The sequence below is a fragment of the Xenopus laevis genome, chromosome 9_10S (genome assembly GCF_017654675.1).
Source record: "Xenopus laevis strain J_2021 chromosome 9_10S, Xenopus_laevis_v10.1, whole genome shotgun sequence".
NCBI lineage: Eukaryota > Metazoa > Chordata > Amphibia > Anura > Pipidae > Xenopus > Xenopus laevis.
The window spans coordinates 99559214-99576474 of NC_054388.1; the positions used below are offsets into that span (position 1 = coordinate 99559214).

The 17261-nt window shown below is 40.8% G+C and overlaps 1 protein-coding gene across 6 annotated transcripts in view; it reads left to right on the forward strand.

Annotated features, from left to right (window-relative positions):
* Window positions 1–17261, forward strand: part of ankfn1l.S (ankyrin repeat and fibronectin type III domain containing 1 like S homeolog) — a 178975-nt gene that overhangs the window by 117109 nt on the left and 44605 nt on the right. For all 6 annotated transcript variants that reach the window (XR_005964506.1, XM_041577990.1, XM_041577992.1 and 3 more), the window contains 5 exons: window positions 12663–12864; window positions 13283–13490; window positions 13823–14017; window positions 14851–14964; window positions 15656–15753. Coding sequence is in view for 5 of the 6 variants with exons in the window: in XM_041577990.1 (XP_041433924.1) it covers window positions 12663–12864; window positions 13283–13490; window positions 13823–14017; window positions 14851–14964; window positions 15656–15753 (817 nt within the window). In the remaining variant the exon portion in view is untranslated. The remainder of the gene's footprint in view (window positions 1–12662; window positions 12865–13282; window positions 13491–13822; window positions 14018–14850; window positions 14965–15655; window positions 15754–17261) is intronic.

The following is a 17261-nucleotide window of genomic DNA, read 5'->3' on the forward strand; positions in this document are numbered from 1 at the left end:
ATATATATATATATATATATATATATATATATATATATATATATATATTTATATTTATACTCTTCTTCTAAATTTAAAGCATGAAAGCAGGAGCCCCCCTTCAGTCACAGTCATGTGCCTCTATTCCACTTTATAAAATAAAGGGCACAGAACTGATAACATCACCTTGCTGCTAACCCCCATCGCCCTCCAGCGTTGCTATGTTTCCCCATGTGTAAGTGCCGGGTGCCTCTTTGTTACGACCTCCTCACAGGCAGTTGTGCTAGAGACACTAATGGCTTCAGTGTTGCAGAGGTTAGTGCATGATCAAAGGAACAGACCGTAGTTACAATGTGCCACTTGCTGGGATGTTCCAGCCCCAAGTTCAGCAAAGCTAAAACGTAAAAGTTCATTACTATAATATGGTGATGCCATTTACATTTGTTTCTAAACAGCAGGGGGTGCTAGAGACCTATTATAGCTTGACTTTTGAAGATGAGCCATTGAGTGACAGGTTTTAGGACTCTTTATGACTTTCTGTTGTCTGAACCCACAGCTCAGAATTAATTGGAGTTAGAATGTTGGACATTTTAAAGCCTGAAGCCAGTAGGTTGTTTCTGATGGGGAAAAAAGTCATTTTTTACTACCAAAAAGTACAAATGGATGACAATAATTTTAATGACTATTTCCTTAAAGGTTCTATAGAGTATTCACAGCTAGTGCTAACATGATGAGTTCTCCTTGTCATTAGCAAGAAAGGCGTGCTTTATGGACTGGCTCAGCTGTCAGCTCTCTGTGGCTGGCTGTTAGCTGGGCAGTATAATATAAAGGCAGTGTATAGGACTTTGAAAGGTAAGCAGACAAATATTGAAGCACTTTTTAAAGAAGGAGGCTGTGCTTCAGGTCTGGGGAACAAGCTGCTCAGGGAAAATGGGCTAAAAATGAAAAAATTAAAAAAGTTGTTGGGAGTAAAAATAGACCTTTAAAATGTACCTCCTTTTTACCGGAGCTACTGTTCCTTTGCACAGACACATTCCCATTATCAGAAATGACTTCAGAACTAGGTGCCACTTAGGGGCCATGTGGCTTGGCCACACTCATCACCAGTCAGAGAGCTCAGTGTAAATAATCTCTTTGTCCAACCAATTGCCGCAATAATTGATTCGTAGCTATCCAGAAATAGGTTTTTATTATGTGCTATTGGGTACATTGCACTCTGGGTTCAAACAGTTTCTCCCCAAGATGTGATTAGTTTTTTTTATACACATAAGAACAGGTGTTTCTGTATACCCTTTGCTGCAGTAGGCCCATTACCTTTTGATTGGTGATCCTCACCCCTGCCTTTCTATTTCTAAATACATGATACTTGATGTATTATCATTCAAAAGGCCTACTGCGCATTTTCAGTCTGTTTCACCCACTCCACATCACCTCCTCGTTTTTCTTCTGCTATTTTTGTTTCTTTTTAATGCCCAACCCTATTTATTGCGTCCCTTCAAATGTTAGACTACAACTTTATGAGCTGAAGGAAGGAGGTGGGATAACAGAGGTTCTCTTGGTGGGTCCAGATCCTTACTTGTCCCCAGAAAGTAACAATTACCATCAACCCAATCCTTATGGGTCTACATTAAAGTTCAGAACATTTCACAATACCTATATATAATTGCTGTGAGAGTGGACTTGTGGTGTCATGTGGGCTCTAGACCACTTCTTCTGAACATCTTTACACTTTAATAGTGTCTATAAGGCCACAAGTCAGACATCCTTGCTGACACTAACTGGTGGAGCTCCATGTGGACCTAATCAAGCCTGAAGGCCCCTAGCTGGACAGAATTGTATTATGACAGGTTGATCTTCAGTGACATGAGTTTTTACTTATATATTTTGGCTATGTAAATGTGGTCTTTCATAATTCCTTGTTACCTAGAGCTGTAGGCATGCTGGTTGGATGTGGCCCTCAAAATTTATTTATTACCATAAACCTCATAACTTTAACACAATTCAGCCTCAAATTCTTTTTTATTTATCAGATATGGGGGAAGGGAAAAACTAGCACTCCACAAAAAAAGTACCCAAATTTGATCCCTTTTCTGCTTCTGGCTCCAATCAGGAATCAGGGGAAATATCTTATGAAGGACTTAAAGTTTCTATGATTTCTTTGAAATAACAAAGGCAACATACGTGGAATTGGCATAAATGGGGACGATTGCCTGCCAATCACTTCATCTAATCATGAGTCCTGCCCAAAGGAATGGCTATGACAGCCTCGAGCCTGCGCTTGTGGAGTCCTATGTGCGATAATGGAAAATTACCTTAAAATGGGAGCTGCTGACAAAAGTGGGGGAGCTGTGAGGAATGTGTTAATTAAAGTGAACGGAACAGCGGGAGAATCTATGAGACTTCATTTAGGAGATGGAAAAACGCTCATCATATAATCAGCAGATGCCTACAGCAGTGGTTGGTGGTGGGGCCAAGGACAAAGCAGACTATCTGAAGAGAGAGATATCTGGGCTGTTCAACTGGGACTCTAACTACAGCTGTATTTGGCAACATAAATATAAAGTGCTGCTCTTGGTTTTGGCCCAACTGGCACCACCTTTCTTACCTGCAGCTACATTCTGTTTGGCTCCGGGAATTTGCCTGTTTTCATGCACAAAAGACAGCTCTGAGTGGAATGGAATGTTCTGGGCCAACTGTTTTGATACTTTTCCCCTGTAAAATAACCATTCTTCCACACTTCCACTGTCCATTCACAACACCTACAAATTCACAGCTTGTACATTGCTACTATAAGTAATGAAACCGTGAAGCTGGACATGCACTGTAAGATCTGGGTGAGGTCGCCAGTTTACTAGCTGGCAAATCTGTAATAATACCCTAGTGCAGGGGTCCCCAACCTTTTTTCACCAGTGAGCAACATTCAGATGTAAAAAGAGTTGGGGAGCAACACAGGCATGTAAATTGTTCCTGGGTGGTGCTAAATAAGGGTTGTAATTGACTATTGGTAGCCCCTATGTCGACTGGCAGCCTACAGGAGGCTCTGGTTGGCAGGACACCTGTTTTTTATGCAACCCAAACTTGCCTCTAAGCCTAGAATTCAAAAATAAGCATCTGCTCTGAGGCCACTGAGAACAACATCCAAGGGGTTGGAGAGCAACATGTTGCTCACAAGCTACTGGTTGGGGATCACTGCCCTAGTGGTTTATCTGCCTAGGACTTCCCACACCAGTCAGTTGAACTGAAGAAGCTGCTCGATGAAACGTCTTCAGTGGTTATTCATTTTGTTTTACTTATACTAGATATACCTAGTGGTCATTTATTTACTGCACTGCAGTGCCCATTGTGCAATTTTGGATGCAATATTATTTACCTACAATGCGGTGTTCTCCCCATAATTCCACCTTCATTGCAATCACAGTTGGTCTGGCAATTTGATGTGAATTGGGAAGCTATTGCGCTAAGAAGTCCTTTCCACCCTTTAGTCTAAGAATGACACGTGCGCCCAGGGTCGGACTGGGGGGGCCCACCGGGACTAATGTCCAGGGCCCCCTCCAACCCCCTACTATGACACGCCGAGCGCGCATGCATGAAGGCGCCGTTCAGCGCTCCTGAATGAATAGGTGCCGCAGCGCCTAAAAAAAAGGGGAGAGGGGACTGGCCTGGCTGGGGCCCATTAAAGGTTGGGGCACACCGGGCTTTTTCCCAGTGTCCCGTCGGGCCAGTCCGACACTGCGTGCGCCTGATTTTTTTTGGCACAACTGAGCTGTGGTGATTGACGCAGTTCACTGTGGAAATCCTAGAGCTAGCACCTGATAGCTACAGATTTCCCACAGTGCCTTTGTCAATAAGTGCAACTGCACAAAATTCGGAACAGGAAGCAGGCATTATTGATGGAAGAACCTCTAATGAATGGGATCTTTTGTGCAAGTGACTGCGACCAAGCGCAACGGTGGTAAGTGATCTCCCCTCCATCCTTTACCTCTCTTGGCGAATGGGCAGCTTGTGTGTGACCAGCTAACCTCTGCATGACTTGCCATCATAACGCAGCTTATTACATTTTTGGGAAATTAAAGGAAACAATTTATTCTGTTTTTAGAACGATCATGAACTTGAGAGAATCTATAATGATCATAAAGGGAATGGCAGCCATGGGTTCTGGGAAAGGAAACGGCACTAGCTAGTGAAGGGTTAAGGACAGGATTACACTACGCTGTCAGAAAAACAAAATATTTTTGTGATCAGCTTCCCTGGCTTTAAATACCTCTGCAGCCCTTGCAGACAGCCGGGGCAGAGAGACAAATTAGAGTCATTTACAATTTCATGTGGGGTCAGATATGTTTCACTGGAGGGAGTCAAGGGGAGTAGTGGGATTTTGTCTGCAACAAGTTGAGCCCCTTCTCTCTCTCTCTCCCCCATCCGGACCCTTCCATACATGTCCCCAACAGCCGTGACTGCTTGCATGTTAATCTACTGGCTCCAGCAGGCCTGAGTCACCATAGAAACGGCTAAAAACACTCCCTTTTATCACATGAAGTACCCCTCTGTGTCCAGCTAATACCTGCGTACCTTTTAGTTTCTCCATAATAATATGTATTCGTAGCAATAAGGAAATAGTAACATTCGTTTTATAACATTCACACATTTAATACAATTCTTCTTTTTTCTTGTATATTTGAGAAGCAAACATAGCAAGGGAACTGTAGGCGTAATGAGCACTCATTTCATGTGGAGATAATAATAGAGGAACCAGCTGTAGCGTGACTTATCAAGGGTGCTCTTACCAGGATGGGGGATCTCTCTGCACCCTTAAAGAAATATTATTACATGCTTTGCCAGGGATGTGTGCATTTTTTTTAAACAAATGTTTTTCCAAAGATTATAGGACTGTATAAGAGGAGATAAAAAGACAGATAAACTGACATATTGCAAGATAGATACTCTTCATTTCATACCCACTTCTCCTTTTAGATTGTAAGCTCTCTTACTCCCTTCTGTATCAATCAACTTTTGTATGTCATTGTTATGTGAGATGCATATGCCCTCAGCTGTGCAGCACTGTAGAATATGTTGCCTCGTTATAACCTGTTGTTAATAATAATAATAATAATATTATAGTCTAAATAGACTGCTTAATAATAAGGCCCCATTCATGAAACTACCTTTCAGATCCCCCCTGGGCTCTCTATACAACCTGGGCCCCCCAACAGCCACAGGGTCTACTACATGATCTATAGTCACACACGTATTTATACAGGTAGATGGACAGATAGTTAGATGAAGAGAGACAAATAGATAGATGATAGCTTAGACAGACAGACAGATATATAGCTAGAGATATGAAGAGAAATAAATAGACAGATAGACAGAAATATAGATAGACAGATATCTATAAATAGACAGAAATACAGACAGACAGTTATAAAGAGAAATAATGATTGACAGATAGATAGATAGATAGATAGATAGATAGATAGATAGATAGATAGATAGATAGATAGATAGATAGATATAAATAGTTTTAAAGAGACAGATAGATAGATGATGATAGATAGATAAATAGATAGATAGATAGATAGATAGATAGATAGATAGATAGATAGATAGATAGATAGATTTAAAGAGACATAGGAAAATAAGTGATGAATTTCAGTCAAACGCAGTGGGTTGCTGTAAAATCAGTGCTTTTATTTAAATAAAAGCACTGATTTTGCAGCAACCCACTGCGTTTGACTGAAATTCATCACTTCTTTTCCTATGTGCTATTGGCTTCATTGGACGGAAGCACAGTGATTGAACAGTCTGGTCGAATCCACTATTTGTCTATAGATTTAAAGAGACAGCTAGATAGATAGATAATAGATAGATAGATAGATAGATAGATAGATAGATAGATAGATAGATAGATAGATAATAGATAGATAGATAGATAGATAGATAGATAGATAGATAGATAGATAGATAGATATAAATAGTTTTAAAGAGACAGATAGATAGATGATGATAGATAGATAAATAGACAGATAGATAGATAGATAGATAGATAGATAGATTTAAAGAGACATAGGAAAATAAGTGATGAATTTCAGTCAAACGCAGTGGGTTGCTGTAAAATCAGTGCTTTTATTTAAATAAAAGCACTGATTTTGCAGCAACCCACTGCGTTTGACTGAAATTCATCACTTCTTTTCCTATGTGCTATTGGCTTCATTGGACGGAAGCACAGTGATTGAACAGTCTGGTCGAATCCACTATTTGTCTATAGATTTAAAGAGACAGCTAGATAGATAGATAATAGATAGATAGATAGATAGATAGATAGATAGATAGATAGATAGATAGATAGATAATAGATAGATAGATAGATAGATAGATAGATAGATAGATAGATAGATAGATAGATAGATAGATTTAAAGAGACAGCCAGATAGATAGATAGATAGATAGATAGATAGATAGATAGATAGATAGATAGATAGATAGATAGATAGATTTAAAGAGACAGTCAAATAGATGATAGAATAATAACAATGATAATAATGGAAGCCTACTGTCAGAGCTTGTCAGCCTATGACATTACCATGGTAACCCTTTAGATCCCGGGAATAAGTAAATTATATTGTACATAAATGGCCTCCAGGGGGAAACACAGGCCATTCAGTTCACGTGATTAATTTTACTGGAAGTGATTTGGTTAGGTTAAATTGAAAGCAAAGATTAGTGTTTAAATGGGCGCAGACGTATGGGTTTATGGGGTAGGATGAGTGAAAGAGGCAATACAATGGCAGATAATTGGCTATCAATACACGAAGGCATTGCAGCCAATGGGAGGCACAAGCAGAATTCTGTAGCTCTGGATTAAAGGGGGTTTCCTTTGGGGAAAAAAAGTAATTGCGCGTGAAAAATACCACAAAACAATTTTCTTGACATTAAAAAATCATTTTAAAAGTCAGTTTTCCCCCCAGGCAACATCAAATGTCAGACCAAACAGGTCCCAGATCAGCCCTATGGAACAATAGCTCAATTATGGCTTCAGACCTGCGGGAAACATGTGAACTGGCAACTACAGCTAAATGCCATCTGCTCTCATACTCAGGCCCTATTTCCCCACTCACATTTATAGATACACAGACTCCTGAGTACACTGTGTGCTGTTTATTATGAGACGCCGCTTGCCTTACTGTTTCAGTTTTATGTGATACAGTTCAGAGGTCCAGTTCAGTCTTTGTTGGTTCAGGCCCCTTCTCTGTAAAAGGGTTGTTCACTTTGAGTTAATGTAAAGCATGATGTAGGGAGTGATATTCTGAGACAACTTGCAGCTGGTTTTCATTTTTTATTCACTTGTGTTTTTTTTTATTTCTGCAACCTGGTTGCTGGGGTCCAAATTACCCTAGCAACCATGCACTGATTAGAATGAGAGACTGGAATAGGAATATGTGGTAGTTGGAAACACAATAACAGGGTTCTGTAACCCATAATAAACAGCCGATCAGTATATTCAACTTGCTTATTGGTTGCTATGGGTTATCACTAGTGATGGGCGAATTAATTGGCCACAAATTTGAGGTGGATTTCCACGTTTCGCCAGCAGTGAATAAATTCTGAGGCCAAAAATCTGAATAGTCGCACGCATAAAATTGTTGTGCGTCAAAATTATTTTGACACCCATTGACTTCAATGCTTTTCGTGATTTTTTGGTAAATTCGTGAATTTTTCGGTGAAGCAAAACAGCACAGATTCGGCCATCACTAGCTATCACACCATTTATTAACCCCCCCATACAGTTCTCTTTTTTTTAATCTTTTATCTGCTCAATTTAACATTCATGAATATTGGAATAATTAAAGGGATACTGTCATGGGAAAAATTAATCCCAAAATGAATCAGTTAATAGTGCTGCTCCAGCAGAATTCTGCACTGAAATCCATTTCTCAAAAGAGCAAAGAGATTTTTTTATATTCAATTTTGAAATCTGACATGGGGCTAGACATTTTGTCAATTTCCCAGCTGCCCCAAGTCATGTGACTTGTGCCTGCACTTTAGGAGAGAAATGCTTTCTGGCAGGCTGCTGTTTTTCCTTCTCAATGTAACTGAATGTGTCTCAGTGGGACATGGGTTTTTACTATTGAGTGTTGTTCTTAGATCTACCAGGCAGCTGTTATCTTGTGTTAGGGAGCTGTTATCTAGTTACCTTCCCATTGTTCTTTTGTTAGGCTGCTGGGGGGAAAAAGGGAGGGAGTGATATCAATCCAACTTGCAGTACAGCAGTAAAGAGTGATTGAAGTTTATCAGAGCACAAGTCACATGACCTGGGGCAGCTGGGAAATTGGCAATATGTCTAGCCCCATGTCAGATTTCAAAATTGAATTTAAAAAAATCTGTTTGCTCTTTTGAGAAATGGATTTCAGTACAGAATTCTGCTGGATCAGCACTTTTAACTGATTTATTTTGAAAAAAAGGTTTTTTCCCATGACAGTATCCCTTTAAAGTGCGGAAAGGGGCCACAGTGCAGAAGGTTTTAACGTTAGAGGAGTGGATGGGCTGGGAATGTGTGGCCCTTGTAACCCCGGCCTTGTGCCGATTCCAGTCAGCCTGGTGCCGAGATTCGAGTTTCACTCTGGAGTATGAAAGTAGCCATATTTAGCGTGAACTTGTGCTGGCCATGACGGGAAAGGAAAGGGAGGGGCGGCAAAAGAGAGAGAGTTATAGCAGGCAAAACTAAAGGAGAACAGCCAACATCTGACTGGGGATGAATTAATGGTCATAATCAGTGCAGTGCTGCATTAATCCAGCACTAAAATATACTGCAATTAGGCAGATTATTTAGCACCTGTTCTGCAGACAGGACACAGCTTCCACAATTAGCCCACTCAATGTAAAACTTCATTATTAGCTGCTTTATATAGTTCTGATAAATAGCATGGGGGGGGGGTCTGTTTGGGCAGGTGGGACCAGAGAGGAGCCCAGTCTTATGTCTGCCTGTTTGACCGGCAAATGGAAAGGCTGTAAATCAGAGTTGCCCAAATGGCAAGCCTGAACTGCAAACCTCACCAACTCTTGCTGGACTACAATTCCCAGCAACCCCCAGAGAAATGTAGATAGGCAAGAGATGTTAAAGGAATTGTTCAGTGTAAATATAAAACTGGGTAAATAGATAGGCTGTGCTAAATAGAAAATGTTTCTAATATAGTAAGTTAGCCAAAAATTGTAATGTATAAAGGCTGGAGTGAGTGGATGTGTAACATAATAGCTAGCTAATAGAACACTACTTTCTGCTTTTCAGCTATCTTGGTTTACACTGACTGGTTACCCAGGTTACCAGGCTGTAACCAATCAGAGACATGGGTCATATCTGTTGCTTTTGATTCTGAGGATCAATTGCAAACTCACTGAACAGATATGTCCCATGTGGCCCCCCTTCAAGTCGCTGACTAACTCAGAGTTAGAGAGCTGAAAAGCAGGAAGTAGTGTTCTGGCTATTATGTTAGACATCCAGTCACTCCAGCCTTTATACATTACATTTTTGGCTAACTAACTATATTTTTTTATTTTGCACAGCCTATCTATTTGCCCAGTTTTTATTTTCACACTGAACTGTTCCTTTAAGAAACTGGTCTCAGATTCCCAAAGTGTTGTGACTGTTTTATGCAAAAAGAAGTGCATTGGATATATACTACATGCCATGCAGCACAAATAGAGGCCCACTACATATAATCATGCACAGGTATGGGATGCATTATTCAGAAAGCTCCAAATTACGGATCTCCCATAGACTCCATTTTATCCAAATAATCCACATTTTTAAATCTGATTTCCCTTTTCACTGTCATAATAAAACAGTACCTTGTACCTGATCCAAACTAAGACATAATTAATCCCTATTGGAGGCAAAACCAGCCTATTGGGTTTATTTAATGTTTACATGGTTTTCTAATAGACTTAGGGTATTATGGAAAGACCTGTTATCCAGAAAACCCGCGGTCCTGAGCATTCCAGCTCCCATACCTGTAATTAAAATGTCCACACTGCAGTCTTCTAGCTGATTGCCCCTTGGGCCTTATTTGCAGCAACACAGCTCCCCTTATCATACCCAATGCCTTCAACTGCAATAAACCTTTTTATATCTGCATTAAGTTCTTTATCCCAGATCAAGATCAAAGGGGTTAATAGCATGCAGACTCTAGCATTATAAATTACAGGGAGAGGTTTTAGCTCTGGGATTGAAGTATGCAAGAGCTAAACGAAGGTATAAAGAATCAGACGCCGTGTGATGCAGCCGTGTAATAAATATGCTCGGTGGGGTCGTATTCCTGCGGCACGTTTATGAAAAACTTTTGGATTGGGTATAAATGCATCACTTGTCTGTAAAACAAAGGCATTACATGGCTACATATTCCTGCCTGTTAGACATTACACTGCAGCAATAAAAATAACACCTACTGCATTGCAGATGGCCTGTCACATAGACTGCATGTAATGCCCCCTTCATTATGATCAAATCAGCTCTGAAAAACACAGTGAGGTCATGAAGTAGGGGAAATGATTTCCAGCCCAAATAAACCCCCAAAACCAATTTCTGTTCCTTTTTAACTCATGGGTAGTTCCCAGGTTAAGTGCTGTCCTGCTGTGATTTGGCATCCCTGATATTTAATTCAAGTCATTCCCAGCAAACATCCAAACTTGGACCTCACGCAGAGTCACAGGGTTAACCCTATATATGCCATACCGAGATTACCTTCATGTCGATTTCAAGGTCGATTAAATTTTTACTTATTTTATGGCAAAAAAAAAAGTACGATGTGTATATTTATACAGAGCTCCTTATGTACGTAGCACTGTACAGCACAATAATAAATCAATAGAGCAAACAGGGATCATGACAATAATAACTAAAGGTACAGCTACAGTTTCCAGAAACCCATTATCCAGAAATTAAAATAGACATAGACTCCATTATAATCAAATAATCCAAATTTAAAAAAATGATTTCTTTTTTCTCTGTAAAAATAAAACAGTACGTTGTACTTGGTCCAAACGAATATCTCATTAATCCTTATTGGAAGCAAAACCAGCCTTTTGGGTTTAAATGGTTTTCTAGTAGACATACTGTAAGGTATGAAGGTCCAAATTACAGAAAGACCCGTTATCCAGAAAACCCTAGGTCCCGAGCATTCTGGATAACAGGTCTCATACCTGTACAAATGAATGCAAAGTACCATTACAATAAAGATTAATAAAGTAGCTTCCTGTTAAGAGGATGGATGTCCCTGTTAACTTACAGTAGAAAATGTTTGATGAGCGCTCCATTCACCCATTCAATTAAAAGAAGTATATTTTTATTTTCAACTCATTAAAAGCATCAATTCCCTGACGCGTTTCGTATCCACCGATACATAGTCATAGGTATGACTACCTATGACTACGTATCGGTGGATACGAAAATTGTAAAGGATAGTCAATGGGCTAATACCAAGTTCAAAGTTCTATATGTAGTCTCTCCTATAAGGGTACGTGTTAATTATGATTGATTACTTATCAGTTCCTCTAACAAGCTTTCAGTTGAACAATGAAACCACTGCCTGGCCGCTAAGGTAGGTTACTAGCAATGAGTTAAGCAACTGATACGAATCCTTCATTATATTTAGGCTTGCAAAGAGGAGGTGCCAATGCGGAAAGGGCAAGGACCATGCTTCATTATACTTAGCTATTAGGGTATTATTTCTCTTGATAAGTTGCCTCCTGGTAAGGAGCCAACTGATTTTATCCAAATTGGTCAACATCAGCCAAACAGAATTAAAGCATGATGAAGTGGCAATCCACTTTAACTGACCTAGGCAAAGCAATTCTCATGCATCTCTATGGGAAGAGGTCAAAGGCAGATTTTGACTGCTTCTGCTTTCCACCAGTGTTAAATAGTCCGTTGACTTATAGAAGTCTTGGCTGGCTGGCCACAACCTTCCATAGTATTTCCTATAAAGCTCTTGCAATTTAATAACCCCTTATGACTAGCAAGTGCGTGTGGGCCTAGTGGCCTCTCTGTAAAGTACCATAACATTAAGTCAGCGCATGCAACTGACAATTATGATGACTTGGGTCCTTTCAGCAGATGATGACTGACAGATTGTTGGAATTTATAAAGTCCTACCTTCCTGATATGTTTTTACAGAGATTACAGTATTATAGACTTAATTAAAATGTTTACCTGTTTTTTGTACCAGTTTACCAGTTTTAGCAACAGTTCATATAAAACAGTACATGGAAACCACACTCCAACTACTCAGCTATATGCTGCTTACCCAGGAGACTTTCCTGTTAGGTTCTACATTAGTGGTTGTTTAACAGTTTTGGTTTAAGCTCCCGTTATAGGTCCAACCCTTCCAACCTTTGGTTAGGGTATTTCCTAGTTCATAACAAGGCTAGATAGATTTCAGAATATAGTCAGTCATATGTTAAACACTATCCAGGGTAGTTCACCTCAAGTTTCACCCTAAATGACCATGAAGCTGGGTTTCAGGTGAATGTAGGAGAACAAATGGACATTCTCCAACACATTTTACCATATGTCTTTAAGATTGTCCCTTCAGCCCCCTGGTGAGGCAGCTCTGCAATTATGGAACCACTGCTTTACAAGCACCATGTATTTATAGCCTCTCTATTCATAATGTCTTCTTTCTGAACCTCACCAGGTCCTCTCCACCGAAGATGACTCAACAAATGAGGGACTTACAGCTATCACAAACCAAGAAGCTTACGGGTCCCTCCTCTCCAAATGCTGCTAAGAGACTCTACAGAAACCTGTCTGGAAAGTTTCGGGTGAACTACATGTCATTTGATGAGGGCAGTCTGACAGCACGAAATGAGAAGGAACGTTTGCGGAAGCCATGTCTAGTACGTCTCTGCTGTTCAATAAGACTCTCCCTCCTGATCACTGTTGTCCTTAATCACTTGTCACCTGGGTTTCAATTTTTGGTAATTTAAAAAAAAAAAAAAAAGAAGATGTCATAGTTGACTGAACTGAGTGCATTGGGATAGTCTTAAGAGGAATACACCTTCCCAGTCATTGTGGAAGCACAATGTAGAGAATCCGCAACCACCTGGGAAAAAATCTATGGTTAACAGCAAATATCGTTGTCCATTAAACCACAGGGGGGTATATGTCTTTTATCTACAGGGCCCCAAAGGCTGAAGTGAGCTTTTAATGGTTGCCCAGCCATCTGACGACACAGGGGGTAGTAGTTTACACGCCCTTGCTCTTTCTAACCTAAACTAATGCACAGTAATGATGCTAAGCGGTTGTCTCCTGCAGTTTCAGTGTAATGCTCCCCTCTTTGAGGCCGTGGAGATGCAGGATCTAGACCGGGTACAGGAACTCCTCAAGCAGTTCAGTGTGGAGGAACTGGATCTTAACACCCCCAACAGCGAGGGACTCCTTCCACTGGACATTGCTATAATGACGAATAATGCTCCAATAGCTAAAACGCTGCTACAGGCCGGAGCAAAAGAGAGTCCGCACTGTGAGTATATTGACTGCCCCATTTTTGGCATCTTTGCTTTACTGTCTTTCTTTGTTAATCTCTTCGGCATAATCGGTTACTTTCTTTGCACGTCATTTCTACATACAGTATGTGGCACAATCGAAAGGGGCTGTTCACCTTCATAAATCATATTTAAGCATGCAGATTATATTACTTTAAATCTAAAACCAATGGCATTGGTCTTTACTTATGAATTTGTAATTAGCAGTTATTTAGCTTTCAAGTTTGGCTAATGCTATTTGCCTTCTAGGGACCTGAAAAACCTAAAAGGTTTATGTCTTTAAAGATATATTTACTATTCCTTTGTACAGTTATGAGCATGGAAAGCCGCTCTCTCCACCTGTCTACACTAGTAAGAGAGGCAGGGCAACGGGTGAATGACCTCACGGCCCAAGTGGTAAACGAGGCACCGAATGTAGACTACTCCGAAAAAGAGAAACAGCTAAAGTCCTGGGAATGGCGATACCGGCTCTATAAGCGCATGGAAGCTGGATTCGAACATGCACGTAAGTTGGAAGGGCTTGGTGCTCATGTCTCTTTTCTAAGCTGGTCTGGACTGAGATTCAGATGAGGCCCAGGCCCAATAGTAACCATTTATGGCATCTTACAGTCGCCTCCTGGCATTTGCCAGAATCTACAAAGGGGCTGCTGTTAGATGCCACAGAGAGTCAATCACAACTATTAGGCCTTTGGGGGGTTGTTTGGTTCTCACTGTACTTGAAATGCATTGGAATGAGATATTGGAATGAACAGGGTCCTCCATCCTCTTGAGCCCATAAAAAATACATTATTTGCATAAAGCTTTCAGGCCTCCAGCAGTTTTGTCCTTGCCCTTTGTGCTCAACTTTGGATGGCTAAAAGAGATGCTAAAAGAGAATCTATTAGCATGTAAGCTTTACCTCTCACTCAGTAGTTCTTGTCAACTCCCATCATTCTCCCAGGCAAAAAAAAAAAGCTTGTAGTTGGAGGTCAGCAATGACAGAAAGTTCACTCTGAACATTCTGGGAGATCTCAGTTAACAATATTTTCTATACCTGCTATAGTGTCCATCATATAATCATGCTAATTTAAGTTACATTACTATCTAAGGGCACACAGGGCAATTTTGGGTCTTTGTCCACTGCAATTTTTAGGAACCCAAATACTGCTGTCAATTTGGCTGGCTATTGCTTTTAAGCAATTGTCATGGAGGGCATTGGAGAACTATGCCAGGCATTTTGGCTTGACATGTTTGTTTAAAAAAAATCAAAGGCAAAATTCCCTGAATTTCCCCAATGCGCCATTGCCCTAAAGAGGAAATGTTTTACTCCTGCTAACCAGTTTGTGTTCCCTTGGGCAGGTGTGCCAGATCCCCCAACCAATGTGCGTCTGGCTGTAACCAGCAGTACCACAATACAGGTCACCTTCCAGGAGCCACTCAGTGTAAACTCTGCAGTTGTCACAAAATACAAAGGTAAGAAGGTCACTAAAACATACATAAACATAATGCATGTATACTTATACCCAATACCTATATGCAGGTACAACACAAGCGCTATTATCGTTTTCAGAAATAGATTCCATTGTTGCAGCTGCCATGTTAGGGCCCCACAATGCAGCCATAGCAGGTCAGGCCCTAATCCATGCTTATGACCAATGACTGACACTTTTGTCTTCCAGTAAAGGGTGGCTTAATAAGGTACATTAGGAATGCCCAAGATGCAGCCCTCCAGCTGCTGTTTAACTACAACTTATAGGACCCCTGCAACAGCCATTGGTCCTGCCAAAGATAAGTTACGATGTGGAGCAAAGGCTGGCATTGTCTCCACATTTAGCCTTGGTTCATTGCTTCAGACTTCTCTGCCCAGATAGCAAAGTTAAGTCAGATTGTGATGCACAATCCATGGCAACTTTACTCTGAATGGCATCAATGTTGCCACAAGTACTGTATTCTGGTGTGTACTGTTGATTAAGCCTAGTGCATCTAGGTTATCCTCTGGGCCTTGGTTAATGTCATGTAACTGGCTACGTCTTGGATGCCCAGCCATCCAAACATGACTTCTTTTCTCTGCACCTTTGTTATTGCACCCCTGAATAATGTGACATGTGTAATGAAACGAGACACCTCCGCCTTTTGTTTCTTCATGTTCTTTCTCTTCATCTAGTTGAGTGGAGCCTTTCATCTTCTTTCTCTCCCAATGTGGGTGAGGTGGTCATCGAGAAACTGAGAAATCTTCATTTTAACATCAGAGGCCTCACTTCAGTAAGTAACAAGCTCCTAGTGACAGCTGCTATAGTTTGTTTATTTCTATTTAGCAACAGTGTTTAACACATTTATACTTCTTCCAGGGATACTGACATCAGAATTAAAATGGTATATATAGTGACTGAAAACTAGGTATAAGGTTGTATGAAGTAGGGGGGCCCAGGAGGTATTGGGGCTTCATGAATACCTAATTCATATGCACTTTCAGTAAATATTGGATTAAAACAGGTCAGCCTCAAGACATTTTAGGGGCCTGAAAAATAATTTGCTTGTAGGGCCCAGTTATATATAGTTACGCCACTGCATGGATGAGTCCAATTCCTGGTACATTCAGAGGTAATTCTCACCACCGAGTCTTTAGTGCTGATGTCCCACCTCCTTCCAGTGTGTTACTGTTTATGTAATAAAAGTTGGCTTCTTTCAGTTGTATGTATGCACTTAGTAGCTGTGTTATGTTAAAAACCCTATGATACATGTGATTGAGCCCCCTGTGCAGCCACCTTACCTCTTTCAAGTAGGGATGTTGTCTGGTTGGTAAAAGTGTTACTTGACACCAATGTTATGTTTATAGGAAAGAAAGGAAATAGTAAGACCAGTATTTTAGCACAAGTACCCTGCACTGCCAATTTTTTACTTTCTTTATTCTCAAATACTCTTCTCTTTACATACTATCATCTATCCTTTGCTCCATTTCTCTCTGTTCTCATACAGAAATGGGCACAGTATAGGCAGACAAGTGTGGTATTTCTCAAGCACATATTTGAGGTCTTTCTATGAGAAGAGGCAGTGAAAGAGAAAAGAAGGACATTCTGTTTCAGCTTGGCCACAGTTGGCTTTCATTGTAGCAGAGCTAGCAGATAGGAACAGCTTATTCTCAGCAGAGCCTCTCTGTCTGGCCGCGGAGTCTCCTTTGCATTGGGGGCCGCCAGACAGAGCCACAACAGATGGAGAGCAGACAGTGCAGCAGGTGAACTCCCTTTGACAACTTTCTCTGTATGGGAAAATATTTACTAGGCTCGCTGTTATAGCCCATGGCTTTTCCTACTTCATCTCCTCAGCCAGTGTTACAGTGTGCTCTATGGAGGGCTTCACATTGGCTACTTCACACATTCTTCTTGCATGCATGATTCTTCTGGCTCAATCAGAAAAGCCATAAAAGAGGGAAAGCAGCTCCCATCAGTGACTGCCTTGATTTATTTGATTCCCCTCTGCCCCATGGCTTTATTAGCTTTCCCCCACCATCCAAGTACTCATAATAAATCAGGACTTGGCCTTCTGCCACCTACACAGATCAAACCCTTCAACCAGCTCCATAGCTAATTGGGGAACAGGAGCAGTGACTCCACTCAGTCACCATTTCCATCTCCAGGGCACAACCCCTATAGCTAACAAGGTCACGGGCTGGTCGGGCTGGGGGGGCTACAGAGTTGTTTTATCTTTCTGAGCTGTGTTAGTCCAGCACTGCATGACAGCTGTCTCTTCAACCCCCTCCCCCATACCCACAT